Here is a 15,594-nt window from a genome sequence, read left to right as displayed (position 1 = left end):
GGGGTAGGTGGTGAGTGCATGTATGCAGTGTTGGGTGTGCGTGAATGAAGGGGCATGGAGGGGTGCATGTGTGCGGGATTGGTGGGGATGCATAGAGGTGTGTGGATGTGCGGGGGGTACGTGTGCCAGCTACAGGGATGGAGATTTGTCCCCAGGTGTGACTGCCAGGCTTTTCGTGGCGCTCGGCCTGCCGGTGTGCCACCTCGTAATGTGGCCAGAGGCATGAGGTCTGCCACCCACTGACCTGGAGGGGTTACCGCCAGCAGTGACGGTGCGAGTGCACCAGCATTGTGCTGTGGCAGTCTAGCTTGAGCCAGACCCCACAGCTTGAAATGCAGTGGTCTTTACCGCCAGCCTCATAATGAGGGCCTAGTTTTTGCTGAAAGAATAATTTCTATAATTACAGGGTATAAATGCTCAGTTATGCATGCAATTCAAAACTTCATGTTCAGACATTTGTGATTCTATTCTTCTATCACATGGTTGACATTAGGATTCCTGGCCCATTGCCACCTTGCAGGAGAAAAAACGGAGTTGTCCTATGATACCTGCAGAATAAAAACTCGGGTCGGCTAGAGGCCGGAGATGGGTTAGTGCAAAGCTAAAATAATTAAGTAAGAGTGAGGAATTGCCAGAATATTTGCCTTAAAAAGCCATAATAGCTGACATCCTGTTGAGTTGATTTATTTAGTCCCATTTTTCTTTTCGAATTGTGCCCATCATATATATATTGGCTGTTCTGCACTCGCTTCTGACGATTAGTCTCACACTCTTGTATCGGTCAGTTTTCATTGTTCACAGAAGCATAAAATCCTTCCATGGGGGGGTGGGGGGGGCTTAGCATTAGATACCATACTACTATATACGGTGATATGGTGCGACTTTGCTTATCAATTTTGCATTTTGTTTATTTTTCTGAATAAACATGTGCAGACTAAGCGTTTGAGTGGTTTGACCTGTCTGATGAGTAACCAGACCTATTGCTTGGAATCTCTCACCATTGGACCCAATAGAAGAATGCATTCTATCAACATTGAGAAAAAAATAAAAATTCTCTCCCTAGCTATGGTTGCTTATTTCAAAACCTCTGCCATCAAGGAACTCAATCTTACACAACGCTTTTCTAATTCAGGGGGACTATCACTGCAGAAGAGCGATAAACAAATCAACCACCACTTACCAAGTACCAAATTGCACCATCAGAAAAGAACGGAAAGAATCAAGGGAAATGCGTTTAAACAGCTACAGGTGAATATTAAAACAGATGGAATTGAAGTGTAATGGAAATAAACTGCAGACCAACAAGATTATCGTTGCCTAGGATCAATCACATCTTTTCTACCTTCCGTTTTGAAAGTAGCTTTACACGAGTTATAACTTCCAGTAGTGTATTAATGAGGAACCTATGGGATTTTAAGGGGTTGGGAGAGGGAACAAGCACAGTCCAGTCTCTGATATGAGGGTTTCTGAACAGTAATTTCACCACACCAATTTAGTAATTTAATCAAAGCAATTTTATGGCAATAAAAATGCCAGCTTGTAGCATATGGGGCTCAGTGATTGCCTTTCTTTAAAATCATAGCAAACTTTGGTGGCATTCCACTGATTAAAATGCAGCCCGGAATAGTGTAGTTTGGGTTTTAAAATGACCTGACCTATACAAATTGGGAATTGCCTTTATTAAAGGGTTTTGCAAGTAGCCCGCTCTAGAACATGAAGTGTCAAGGATTGATTATGTACTAAGCGTCGTCCAAGTGGTGAATTGTATAGAAGGATAGGAAGGCCAATGCTTACAATTGGGTGTACATTTTTTTTTTAATTGAGTGTTAATATGGATAAATAGGAGTTACTCACGTGCATCACTGGTCACAAAAAAAAGCTGAATATTTACCTTATCTCATGGCAAGTTCACCAAAAATGAAGCTTTTCGATAGAGTGCAAGAATAGGTGAGGTACTTCTATCTTTACCTTTTCAACAATCTTTTGCTAACCACCAACTTGAGGCAGAATAGCTTAGTTAGCAACTGTTATGTTTACTCAGAATGCATCTATGAACATGCATCTAAATTATGAAATATAATGCAACAAAATGATGCTTTTTTTTCTCCTTTTGCAGGGAGACACAGGGAGGTGGAGGTATAAACACTATATATACAGCACCCTGGTCCCCACTTCTATGAAAGCTATTGCCTCAGTGTTGGCACTTCCCTTGCAGAATGTGCTCTAGAGTTCATATTTGCTGGATGAAGTAGCTATGGAGCAGATTACAGTGATAGTGTGGTACAAGATTATAGAACCTGGACAATGGTTTTGAGAAATTGCGTTGGTTGACTGGGGTATGAGACATGGTCAAGCACCAACCACAATCCTGGTTACGGTAAGACATAAGAAAACCCAAAATTTACCTGTGCTCAACCCTCTAGTCACAAAGATGTCAGGCTTAACTCGGAGGTGATGTGTAAAGTATAACTTGAGTTATGAATTTTTAAAGAATAAACTGCAATATAGCACTTAAAACACAAAAGCACCAACCAGTGATATCTGATCGTGCTGGACTGGGACAAAGTCAAAATTTCAGGCAGACCACGATGGAATGCAGGCCAGCTACAGGGACCCATTTAGGCCTGCTAAACAAAATACCTGAACTCCTGGTTTCGGAGCATTGTGTGAGACTCCACAGCAAAGATGTCACGCAGCCGATGCATTGACTTGGTTCCGAGATGCAGAGAGGCTGAAATGCAAAGTCCTCTTGCATTGACATCAAAGATCCCATTGTTGGGGTTTGCAATAAGGCCGGTGTCAGGGATGTATGGAGCAGCTGATGCAATGCGCCAGTTCTGATGAACGATGGAGTTGTGATGCAGAGCTTTGGCGGTGGCATTGTCAAGGCTGCCATCAATGAGAGAGGAGAGGACCTAGTCCATATAAGCATTGCACAGTTGTAGTTCCAAATGCAATGAGTCAAACCCATGATGTGCGATGTGAGCCTTGTATCCTGGGTCCAATCCGCGCAGCAGAGGCAATGTGCTGGTTCTGCTTGAGGATGAGCCGCTCAGCAGAGAAGTTGTCGGTTCTGCTGGGAAGCACCTTAGGACCACTTCTAAAACTCCAAGACTGGGGTGGCACCAGTTGGCAGGGAAGACTTACAGATAGCAGAGCCCAGTTACAGAAGCAGTGTGGTTGGAACCCTTTTGCGTCTCAGACATCAGATCAGGAGGCCAGTCAACTAGCCCTTGGAGTCACTATAGGTTCTGGGTTCAGGAGAAACAGGTCCAGTCCTTCTCACTCCCAGGCAAGAGGGTAGCAGACAGGTCAGCAGAACAGGAGTCAAGTAAACACCAGTCCAGCAGAGTGGCAGGCCATCAGAAGCAAAGCAGTCCTCCTTCCTGACAGTATTAACAGGTCCAGACGCCTCCTGAAGTGGTGGTGTCAGAGGTTCAGTAGTTATAACCAGTTGGGTCTTTGAAGTGGGAAAGACTTCAAAGACATGACATGTGTACAGACTCCTGGCCTTCCCACCCTGGCTCCAGACTCAATACAGAGGGGGTTATGCAGCTCTTGGTGTATGGACAGGACACAACATATTTCGGTGTAAGTGAGGCTGTACCCAGTTCCTTCCTCCCATCCTGCCCAGGATGGCCGATCAAGACCCATCAGGTCGATGCTGGGGACTTGTGTGGCAAGGCTTTGCAGGGCTTGGTGTCTGTTTAGATGTGCTGGCAGCTGCGCAGCGAGGCTTTGAGTCACCTGGCTCTGATTCCGGTGAAGCAGCCAGCTGTGCAGGGAGGCTTTGTGGGGTTTTGCATTGCTTTGCGGTTGTTCTAATGAAACCACAGAAGACAAAGCACCTTAGGATGACTTTCAAGGGTCCAGAACTGGGGTGGCACCACTTGGCAGGGAACACTCAGATGACAGAGTCCAGTGCTGTAGCAGGTGAGTTGTAGCCGTCTTTGATGTCTCAGACCGCAAAATAACAGGGGACAAGCAAACAAGCCCTTGGAGATTCTTGCTTGCAAGGATGTAGAGAACAGGTTCAGTCCTTCTCACTGCAGGACAAAAGCAGCAGACCATCACAGAAGAGCAAGTAGCAATGTGGCAGTCCCTCCTACAAACAGCAGCAGTAGGCCAAAACAGCAATGCCATTGCAGAGTGGCAGTCCCTCCTGGAAGCACAGCAGCCCTTCTTCCTAGCAAAGTGTCCTTGGTTCCATAGAATCTGTGTTGGTGGGGTTTGGAATCCAATATTTAAACTTTGGTACCCTAGGTCTGGAAGGTGGGAGAAACTTCCAGGCCTTCCTTTGAAGTGTACATATCCCCTGCCTCCAAGCTGACTGGCGTGACAATACATGGTCTTCAAGCCCTTTTGTGGGTGGGCAGAACATCTATTCAGGTGTAAGTGAAGCAGTTCTAAGCTCCGCCTCCCTCAAGTCAGATAATGGCCCATTCAGGCCATCAAATCACAAAGTAACTCCCATTGTGTGTGGCTGTCTTGCTGCAATGAACAAAACACTGTTGTCACCCAATCCAGATGCGTATTTAGAAGCAGGCAAAGGCACGGAATGATTAAAGAAAACGTCAACTTTCTTGAAGTAGCATTTTCAGACTTACAATTTAAAATCAGATTTTAGCATAAGTTGTGATTTTAAATTGTATGTCCAGAGACACCAAACTCCACATATCTATCTTTCCCAATTGGGAGTTACACTGTAAAGATGTTTTAAGGTACTCCTACTGTTATCCTATGGGAGAGATATGACTTGCAAAAGCAAAAAAAAATGAATTCATTGGATTTTCACTACCTGGACATGATAAACCTAAAAGTAAATGTCCAACCTTTTAAATATAATGCATCCCGCCCTTCGGGCTAACTAGGACGTACTTTAGGGGTGACATACATGTAATAAAAGGAAGGTTTGGGACTTGCAAGTGGGTGCACTTCCCAGGTAAAAACTGCAGTTTAAAACTGCACAAACATGCCCTGGAGTGGCAGGCCTGAGTCATGTTTAAAGTGGTGCTACAGTAGTGGGTGGCACGATCAGTGCTGCAGATAGGATTTAATTTACAGGCCCTGCCACATGTAGTGCACTTTACTAGGGACTTAAGTAAATTACAAATGCCAATTGTGTTTAAGCCAATGTTACCCTGTTTAGAAGAGAGCACACGCACTGTTTAGCAGTGGTAAAGTGTCCAGAGTCCTAAAACCAACAAAAGCAGTGTCAGAAAAAGGATGAGAAAGGCAAACAGTTTGGGGAGGACACTACAGAAAGGGTCATTTCCAAAACCTATGTTACCATGTTTTAGGTAAAGAGCACAAGCACTTTAGCCTTGGTTATCAGTGGTAAAGTGTGCAGACTCCAAAGGCCAGCAAAAACACTCAGTACAAATAGGTCTGAAGGCAAAAGTTAGAGGAAACTACACCAAGGATGCTAGGTCCAACAGGCAGTTTAGAACCATACACGGGCTGCAATGGCAGGCCTGAGACATCTTGAAAGTGCTACTTAAGTAGGTGGCACAACAAGTACTGAAGGCCCACTAGTAGCATTTAATTTACGAGCCCCAGACACATGTAGTGCACGTTACTAGGGACATAAGTAAATTAAAAATGCCAATTGGCAATTTCTTCCAGGTTTTAAGGAGGGAGCACAAGCACTTTAGCACTGGTTATCAATGGTGCACAGAGTCCTAAAATCAGCAAAAACTAATTCAGCAAAAAGGTGGAGGAAAAGGACGAACAAGGTTTTTTTTTTGTGGGGGGGGGGGGGGGGGGAACTCTGCAGAAAGGGCCAGGTACAACAGTGGTGCAAGATCGCTGTGGTCATCTTTGAAATAGAGTCTAGTTCAAACCACATGGTGTGACTTTGGCGTTCATATTGGTAGCACAATGGTTGGGAAAGACAGAAGGCGCTTTGTCCTCCATGGCTGGATCTTTACCAGGCTACTACTGTACTGGTCCATTATAGATATAGAGCTACAAGAAGCACTGAACAACCCTCGCATGTGCAGGGGAATCAAACAGTCTCAAGGGTCTGTTTCAGATTGTAGTGTGACAGTGTAGTTTGCTTCTGAGCTTCCCGGTCTTACTTCTGCTGTACATGAACTGGGAATTTGTATTGGCCAGGACATTTGAATGTATGGAGAAAGGTAATACAGTGAGCAGTAGGTAAAATTGCAAAATCATTTTTTAATTAGTTAAAAGGATAATGTTGGGGAAGAGAATCAGTTTTAAAATGTATGCTTTGATGGGTCTTGGGCATTTTCTTCATTTTTCTAAGCAACAGAATGCTTCCCATAGAATCCAAGAAAAAGGCACATCTAGGAATGACGTGTAATGTCAGTTTGCAAAAGCAGCTGGAGTTTACATTTAAAGTTCATTTAATAAGAAACAGAACGGTAAGTCGTGAAGTTATTCAGAGAAGGACATCACATAGAAAAGAAAGCTCAGGGTGATGCAAGCGGAAGTGGTCTTCTCTTTTACACCCCATCCACCTCTAATATTTACGTCAGAGAATAGTCATGAGAAGAGTATCACCCCCAAGCTCCTAACCAGGGTTGGTGGCACAGTGGCTTATTAGTACTACTGCAGGAATTTTGTGGGTCCACATTTCCTCACCCTTCTAGGGTAGGTAAAAGGAGTACCATTGAGTGGGATGAAAAACATTTGTTTTCTGTCAAAGTGCCAAGAGACGCCTCAGGGTAATTATGCTCTTTAAAACTACACCTGCTATGTTATGGGACGAGTAACAGATGCTAGTAGCAGAGATTGATGTGAATACTGGCCTAAAAGCAAGAGGTTTAAACAATAAATTTAGGATTGTTTAGCAATCGTGCCCTTAAAAGAACCAAGAGAATAAAGCAGTAGCAGATTTATACCAATGTTGCTTGCTCACAGAAAAGTAGTAATATATATGTGTGAGAGAACAGGGCTGATTGCAGAGGACCCTAACTTTTTGCCCCCATTTTCCACTTTTTGCTGGTGTTTTCCTGACTAGATGGTGCTCTGGGTACTGCTAACCAGTCCCAGGGCCTGTGCTCTGTGTAAAATTAGTATGCAAATTAGGCTAATTATAATTGGCAAAGTTAACCTACCTATAAGTCCCCAGTATATGGTAGGGCATGTAGGTTTAGGAACCCCAGCATAGGTAGTGCACCCATAGGTGCACTGCTGAGGTGCCCAGTGTCATTTTAAAGGCAGGCCTGCCTTGCTTGCTGCTTTTAAATTAAAGTTATATGCAAATTCGACTTTGGAATTAAAAGTACTTCCAAAGTCTTAAACAACCTTATTTTTACATACAAGTCACCCCTAAGGTGTGCCCTATGTCCCCTAGGGCTGGATGCCTTGTAACTAAGCAGGGACCTTATAAAAAATAGTTTTATAAGCCCTGGTGAGGTAAAAACAGCCAAATTTGTTTTTATCTCATTGTAGTGAATTGCCTTCATAGGCTAGAATGGGGAGACTTTATTTTAATTTTAAAATTCCCCTTAAGTGACAGATACAAAGAGTTTGGTATGAAATTAATTGTTATAGTAAACCCCACAACTTCCTGTTGTTGGATTTAATATAACTTGTTCAGGTAAAGAGTTTTAAACTTGACCTGAAAAGTTGCCAACTTCAGCCCTGCATTGTTTTTGCTGCTGTGCTCTGATTGGCCACCCTCTGGCAGCCTGGCTAGGCTGCCTTGAGGTGTGAAGTGGTCTGGCTTCACACAAAGAAAAGTGCCTGAGGGAGGAGATCTCCCCTCAGCAGATGGTGAGGCAGGAAGGGGGAGGGCTGCCAAACTGGTCTTCAAAGGCAGAGAAGGACATTTGGAGCAACCCAGCAACACCCCTACATCCTGCAAACCCAGACAGTTAGGTGCCCCCTTGATTAGATTAGGAGAGGGTAGGAGAGGGGTGTGTTTAGGTTTTTTAGCCACACCAGTGGGTGGGCTCAGCCAGATGTAACCTCCAAAAATCTCTTTCAGTCATGATGGATATTTGAGGAATGTTGCATCCTGGGATTGATTTTTGTCACACTTCCCAGGAAGTGGTCATCACAGTGGGGAGGACCCTGCACCCGATTGGAGAACCAGGACCCCCCTGTTTTTCACCCATGAGCAGGGATAAAACTGGCAGACCTGCACCCTCACCTCAGTTCCCTACCAGAGCCTCATCAGATTCCAACAAGGAAGAACCAAAGGAGAAGGACTGCCCTGCTGGTCCCCTGGCCTGCACTCAGAAGGACTGCACCAGCTGCACACTTGGGCTTCACCACAAGAAGGACTTTGCCTGGCTTCAACTGGTTCAAGGAGGGACTCCCTGTTTGCTACAGGTGAAAAATTGCTAACCAGAGTCCCTTGCACCAACTCCTGAAGAAATCAACCAGTTGACCACTGTCCAGTGGCTAAAAAGGAGTTTGCGCCAGGTGCATTCTGGGAGTTGTAGCCCCCCCCCTCCCCAAGGATCATCTTAGAGCTTCTGGACCCTTGGGGTGAGCTGTGGACCCCAAAAGAACCTTAAAGGAACATCTAGGAGAAGATCTGAGAACTTTTGAAAAAAAAGCTCCATAGAGGGACTGACCCGCCGCGGCAACTCTAGCCGGCTTGCCTCAACTGCGACCTGGCCTGATTTGCAGGTTCGTCCCGGTGAAGAAAATCTCCAAAAAAGAGACTAAGTCCAAACGTAGAAAGTTGACCGGTACCTCCCAGCCAGCGTATCCGAGGAGGGCTTCAAGGACGTCGGATCGAGATCCAGGTTTACCCCGGTCGAAGGATTTTCACCTCGAAAAAACTACTAAGTTCGAAGGTAAAAATCTTCAGAGAGGGCTCCTGCGACGCGTACCCGGAGAAGAGTTCCAGGAGGTCGGACTGGACTGGCAGGTTCGTCCCGCTGAAGAAAATCTTACAAAAAACGACTAAGTGCGAAGGTAAACTTTTGACCGAGGCCTCCCGCGGGCTGTAGCCGAGCCGGGCTCCATCACGGTCGACCTTAAACTTTGATTTTGCCCCAGTCGAGGTTCGTTCAGATGACCAGATTGGCACTTTGTTTCTAGGCGCTAGAAAACAATAATTCTTTATAAATTCATATCTCTGGTTCCCCTAAACAGATTTTATTTGTTTTTGTGTTATTTTAAAGATACAAATACAATCTATTTTTATAAATTGGTTTTGGATTTTTAAACTGTTTGTGTTTTATTTAATAACTGTTTTGTGATATTTGAATGCTTTACACTCTGTCTCCTAAGTTAAGCCTTGTCGCTCGTTGCCAAGCTACCAAGGGTTGAGCTGGGTTTAATTTACTGAGACCTAACTGGACCCAAGTTGAGGTTAATGGCCTATTGCTAAGTGTAGGTACCTACCTGCCCTTACCAATAACTCATTTTCCAACAATAAGATAATATACAGCAGACTCAGCTCTGGAGAGAATATATTTTACACAAGAACGAATCCTTTAAACAAACAAAATATAGGAAATGTCTATAACACAATGGAATCCAGGCAGAGATTGAAAATTTTGGTGGCGCATTTAATTGATAAGTAACTTAAAACATTAGAGGTAATGCAATGCAGAGCATTTTTAGTTCAGCTTAGCTGCAGTGTCCACCACACAGATGAAGTCAATCATCAATTGGTAAAAGTAGTTATAGTGTAAAACTAAGAACTTGAGTCAGAACTGTTAATAGGAGCAGTCTGAAAACAAAAGGAAATTTCACACGCCAAGCAACATGTTTCCCTCCCGAGAGAGTGAACGCAAACCGGGTGGCATATGCTTGGTCAAGAATGACGACGGGAAAAGTGTTAACACCAAGATACTGAAGCTCCCTTGTAAACGATAAATCAATGGGTAAGCAAAAGTTTCTCATAGAAACTCCTCAGGTTGGTTGGTCGCTGTGGCTTGAGCAGGGGTGTCGAAATTTAGAAAACTGTTGAACGCACAATAAGCCAGCTGGAAGTTAATCAGCAGCCACCCTCCAAAAAAAAAAAAAAATCACCTTATGAACCAACCTGCTTTTTTATGGTTCATGCCTGGGTGACCCCATACTGTTAGCTTATCAGTACACTACTGCAATGAGTGGAGGTGCGGTTGCCAGACTAATCCACTCCCGACGGACGGCAAGCATTCCCAACACAGGGCTCCTGAAAGACGAGGGTAAAGCCCTCGAGCCTGAAATCCCAGCCGGAATAAAATGTCCAACCTCAACGGTACAAAACCTTGTATTTAGAAGCAAAAGATGTATTTATTGGGCACAGACATTTGGGTATAATTACACATTAACAAAAGGGCATTATGTTTACTGATTATCAGTCATCTAACGATTCGCGATACACATTGAACAGGCAAAAAGTTTAATTGAGGGACATTTTTAAAATGCAGTCGCAAACATTTAGAATTTGCTTGCCTGAATTGGTTTCTCGTACTGTTCTTTTACGTCTTTTGCTAGAGGGGACGACATTTTGATCTGAATTTCTTTCAACCTTTTCAATATTGCACTTGTTTCAGAGTACAAATTTTCAATGTCAATTCTGAAAGTTTAGGAAAACATAATGAAAAAGTGAAAGTGATAAACAGTGTACTTATAAATGAAACCAGTTAATGACGTCAGCGATTCCTATAAATGTAAATTCAATTAAACCACGCCCATTTAAGTTCAACAGATTTCAGTACACACCCACGCATGCATTGCACAACTGTTTGAGAAAAATTATATTTAAAAGTGATTCTTACGTGATGCACTTTCACAAATGGCGTATTGAAGATCATTGCGTTTCAAGGGTACTTACTAAGGTTAGAACCAGAATACCTTAACAGTGGAAGAATAACTTCAACTCCTTTCTGATATTTTACCCATTCAATTATTTCTTATCAACTTTAACAGCCCAATATTACACTGTCCAAACACAGGGAACCCATTCACCTCCAAAGGAAGGGGGGGGAGGGGGTGGTGAATTGAAGTCCAAAACGATATTGGGCTCTATGGGACCAAGTAACCGATTACAAAGAACAATTCTGCTATTGTCCCAGAAAAATCAGATTTTACAGATAAGACTAATGGGAAACTTAGGAAATGTTCCAATATTTCAGCATTTTATACAGGTGCAATATTATGTATTGGGCACAGAACCCTGGTTTGTGCCCTGGGCTAGGTGCAGGTCTGTTCAATGCTCCCTGTAAGAGGTAATAAACTTCCCACAGAACAGCCGCAAACTTGCACCTACCCTGTGGGAAGTAGGTGAGTAAAATGCGGACTGGCTGTATCAGCTGGTCCATCTTTTGCTTTGCAGATGGCAATGAGGTCTACCTTTCAAAGTAGGACAGAGATGCCCCTTCAGATTGGTGGAGAAAGTGACTGCAGCCAGTGCTTTATTTGTGCTGGTTGTTTCTAGTGTGGGGCACCGGCACTTATTTTTGAGGGCTGGCACTTAATTTTCTGCCTCAAGCATTTACTGCAAGCAAAAAACAGGGGAAAGACTGAGGGAGAGAAAAACGAAAAAGCTTCACTATGGGAGAAAGCAGAAAGCTGCAAGAGTGAGCTGAAGGGGCAGGAAGTGGCTGTAAATGGATGGAAGAGGCCCAAGATGGCTTCAGGATTGCTTTGCCTCAGTATTCCGTGTTTGCACATTTAACTGCGGCAGGCGCAGGTTTAAGAGGTGGACTTTGATTAATTTGTAAATAAAAAAAACATGCCGGTGCCCACTGACTGCATCTACCTGCAGAAATGTTCCTGGTGGGGTTCCTGGGAACAGGGAACTCCCACCTTCTAGGGGGTGCCCTCTGGGTGCACACTGACTGTGCACAATGTCTGTGGTACACAGCCAGTGACACTCCTGCCAGTTCCCTTGCCTCTGTGCCCACGCTATAATATGGTATGGGCAGAGAAAGCATTCCTGTATTTCAGTGGAGCTACATCCACATGCAAATGAGCGAATGTCCCCTTAGTACCAGTGCAATCAGTATTTCAGAAGGGGGGCATTAAATGGACACACCATATCGGCCACTGGGCGCTCACTTCTAAAATAGCCTCAAGTGTATATTTTCTGTGCAGCATCACATCATACATGCACCCATAATACAAACAACACTTTAGGCTGCCTTCTAGGATGAGTAACCAGCTGATTCTCTCAGTTCATCCAGGCCGAAAGCAAATGGTGTGCCTCCTCAGCCTATCTTGGTAATTTTCATGTGTCTTTATAGCCAGTCCAGTCATGCTCCCACTTTTCAAAACAGTTAAAATTCAATAGAGTCACTTGTGTATGGTGCATGCATATGCACATCCATGTACACATTGACAGATGATATACATGTGCCTATGTGGCTAGAGCAGCACACCTACATCTACCCTTTAGCAGAGACCTTCAGGCAGCTAGCTTTAGTCTTCTAGCCAACTAGACTTACACACAGGACTTCAGAAACAGAGCCACCACACAACACCCCAGTTTATTTGCTTTAGGCCTTTTAACTCATTTAACATGTTCCCCTGCACTTTCAATCAATACACACTTTTTGCAAGGCTTCAAGTGAATGCGATGTTCCTCCCGCCCCCCAAATAAAAAACACATTTTCTAATTTTTCAATTATGAAATTTTGCCTAATGTTACTACTGCCACTAATTGCACTGTGTTGGACTTTTTTTTTCCTTTTGCAGGTTCGTCTCCAATCTTTTTGCCCCCTACCTCCTATTTTTTCTGACCTGTGGTTGTTAGCTTTTAATCTCTGGGCACTTTACCAGCTAACCAGTGCTAAAGTGCATATGCTCTGTGTAAATTGTATCGCTGATAGGTTTATCCATGATTGGCATATTTGATTTACTGATAAGTCCCTAGTACAGTGCAGTGGAGGTGCCCAGGGCCTGAAAATCAAATGCTACTAGTAGGCCTGCAGCACTGCTGTGCCACCCACATAATTAGCCCTGTAAACAAGGCTCAGACTACTGCAGTGTGTGTGCAGTTTTAAACTGCCAATTCGACTTGGCAAGTGTACTCACTTGCCAGGCCTAAACCTTCCCTTTTCTTACATGTAAGACACCCCTAAGGTAGGCCCTAGGTAGCCCCAGGGGCAGGGTGCAGCGTATGGTTAAGGTAGGACGTATACGAATGTGTTCTATATGTCCTGACAGTGAAATACAGCTAAATTCGGTTTTCACTGTTGCAAGGCCTCTCTCTCTCTCTCATACGTTAAGAGGGGGATGCCTTTAAATATGATTAAAGCGTAGATTCCCTCTGGGAGCGGATAGACATGTGGAGTTTGAGGTCTTTGAACAAACAATTTAAAAATACATCTTTTAGTGAAGTTGGTTTTGAGATTATGTGTTTGAAAATGCCACTTTTAGAAAGTAAGGTTTTTCTTGCTTAAACCATTCTGTGACTCTGCCTGGCTGTGGATTCCCCGTCTGGGTTAGTTTGACAGTTGGGCTGTTTTCACCTTTCTCTAGACAGTGACACGAAGGGAGCTGGGGTGTAGCACGCATATCCTGATGATCCATCTGTGCTAGGAGGGAGGGGAGGAGTGGTCACTTACACCTGAAAGGGCTGTGCCTGCCATCACACAATACAGTCTCCAGCCCCCTGGTGTGTGTCTGGGGCCTGGCCAAGGCAGAATCTCACAAACAAGATAGACTTCCCTTCGAAGTAGGCGTACTTCAAAGGCAGAAATGGGTATAAGAGCAGCACCCAAGCCCCTGAAAAATTAGATCACTTCCGGAACTCAGGAGGAACCTCTGATAAGATGAGCTGAAGAGAAGTAATGCCCTGCCTGTGACTGTGCTTTGTGGAGCTATCCTGCAGTTGCTGCTTCTGCCTGTGAAAGGGGACAAATACTGGACTTTGTTGTGCATTCTTGCTTGTGAAGAAATCTCCAAGGGCTTGACCTGAGCTTGCCTCCTGTTGAAGTCTCAGGGCCATCAACGACTTCCCCTGCTAACACCTGGACTCTGCTGAGACTCCTGCCCTGCCAAGTGGTGCCCTATCCAGTCCCTGGGCCCTTGAATGATGAAGCTGGTAGATAAAGACTGAAAATCCACGTACAAGCAGCCTTGTGGGGAAACTTGATGGACCTTCCGAAACGCAACTGAGAAACGATGCGCTGCCAGCGTAACAGCTGAAATCTACACTTCACCTGCATCATGATTGGAAGATTGATGCAACGCGGCTGGAGGAACGATGCATAACACCCACTGATGTAGGCCGTTAACGTCGCAACCCCACATAAAGCGGTTTTCTGATACTGTGTGGCCAGATTTGACACAAACCTTGTTGGGTGCGGAAAACCAACGCAAAGCCTGCCTGGCCCTGAGGTGCCTCTCCGGATCGACGCATCACTCTACTGCGTATAGGAAAAATGACGCATGCCCACCCAACTGGAGGAGGAACAACGCACAGTCTTGCTTGCGGGTGGGAAATTGAGGCATCGCTGGTCTTTTCCGACGCACACTCGCCTGTTCGGTGTTATTTTGACGCAACCCAGGTACTTTTTCACGCTAACAGGGTTAGCACTGTTTTGTAAGGATTTAGGACTTTTTGCTTTTTAATTCATAACGTGACTTGTGTATGGTGGATTGTCGTCGTTTTGGTCTTGTTTTGTTTAGATAAGTATTACCTATTTTTTGTAAACCTGTGTTGTGTCCTTTTGTAGTGTTTTCACTGAGTTACTGTATGTGTAGGTACAAATACTTTACAACTAGCACTCTGAAGTTAAACCTGCCTCCTTGTGTCAAGCTACCAAGGGGGTGAGCGGGGGGTTAACTAAGGGTGATTCTCCTTTACCCTGACTAGAGTGAGGGTCCCTTGCTTGGACAGGGGGGTAACCTGACTGCCAACCAAAGACCCCATTTCTAACACACTGGAATATCAATTAACCTAGATCGTTATTGTGTAAGTTCACATTAATCCATTTAGGTCATCTGTCTAATGATTTTAAAGTAGTTTGTACATTTATAGAAAAATAATCAGAACCACATTTTTGTGAACCCAAATAAACATACATTTAGTGAAAAAATACAGTTTTGGTGAAAATAATGATAAAACAGTCAAGAACCACCAGACAATTACTAAAAACAGCTAAAAGAAAATTCTGGAGTCCATAGTGAATCTACTTTAGATAATACGCTTAAAAACATTAAACCAAAAGAAGAGATAAGGAGATAAAGGTGGCACAAAAGAAGACTAAGAAAGGGTTAGGAAGAGGAATGATGGTACTGAAGAGAAGCACGCACATAAGTGGCTAAAAGGAGGAAAGAGGGAACATTTTTAAAATGAGTGAAGGAGGAGGTTGGATTTGTTTGTTCGTACAAATATAATATTTCAAGGGACAGAGGGGTAAAATAGAGGGTGAATTAACATGGGGGGAAGCACTGGAAATGGGAAGTTTGGAGGGTAAAAACAGCTAATAAGTGAAATGCTGATTACAGATCGTGTGAATGAAAGCGTGTGTAATGAAAAATGATCCACACAAACGTGGAAAAAAACATATGCAAGATTAATGGTATTGATACCTTTAAATAACAGCAGGTAAAGACAATTTTCAAAAAGACATTTTATTGATTTGTTTCTATAAAATAGTACATATAATTTATCTTTCAGAAACTGATTTAGCGTTTTAGGTGATATTGATTTCCAGAATTGGT

General features: G+C 43.8%; 1 protein-coding gene across 1 annotated transcript in view; it reads right to left on the bottom strand.

Moving 5' to 3' along the window:
- The window catches only part of LOC138258649 (inverted formin-2-like), a 319,153-nt gene that overhangs the window by 25,582 nt on the left and 277,977 nt on the right, over positions 1-15,594 (bottom strand). Inside the window, exon 11 of the mRNA XM_069205971.1 lies at positions 10,375-10,498. Coding sequence (XP_069062072.1) covers positions 10,375-10,498 — 124 coding nt within the window. The remainder of the gene's footprint in view (positions 1-10,374; positions 10,499-15,594) is intronic.

This window comes from Pleurodeles waltl, chromosome 9, assembly GCF_031143425.1.
Source record: "Pleurodeles waltl isolate 20211129_DDA chromosome 9, aPleWal1.hap1.20221129, whole genome shotgun sequence".
Taxonomy (NCBI): Eukaryota; Metazoa; Chordata; class Amphibia; order Caudata; family Salamandridae; genus Pleurodeles; species Pleurodeles waltl.
The sequence above is the reverse complement of the archived record's forward strand: the minus strand, read 5'-3'. Positions and strand labels throughout refer to the sequence as shown.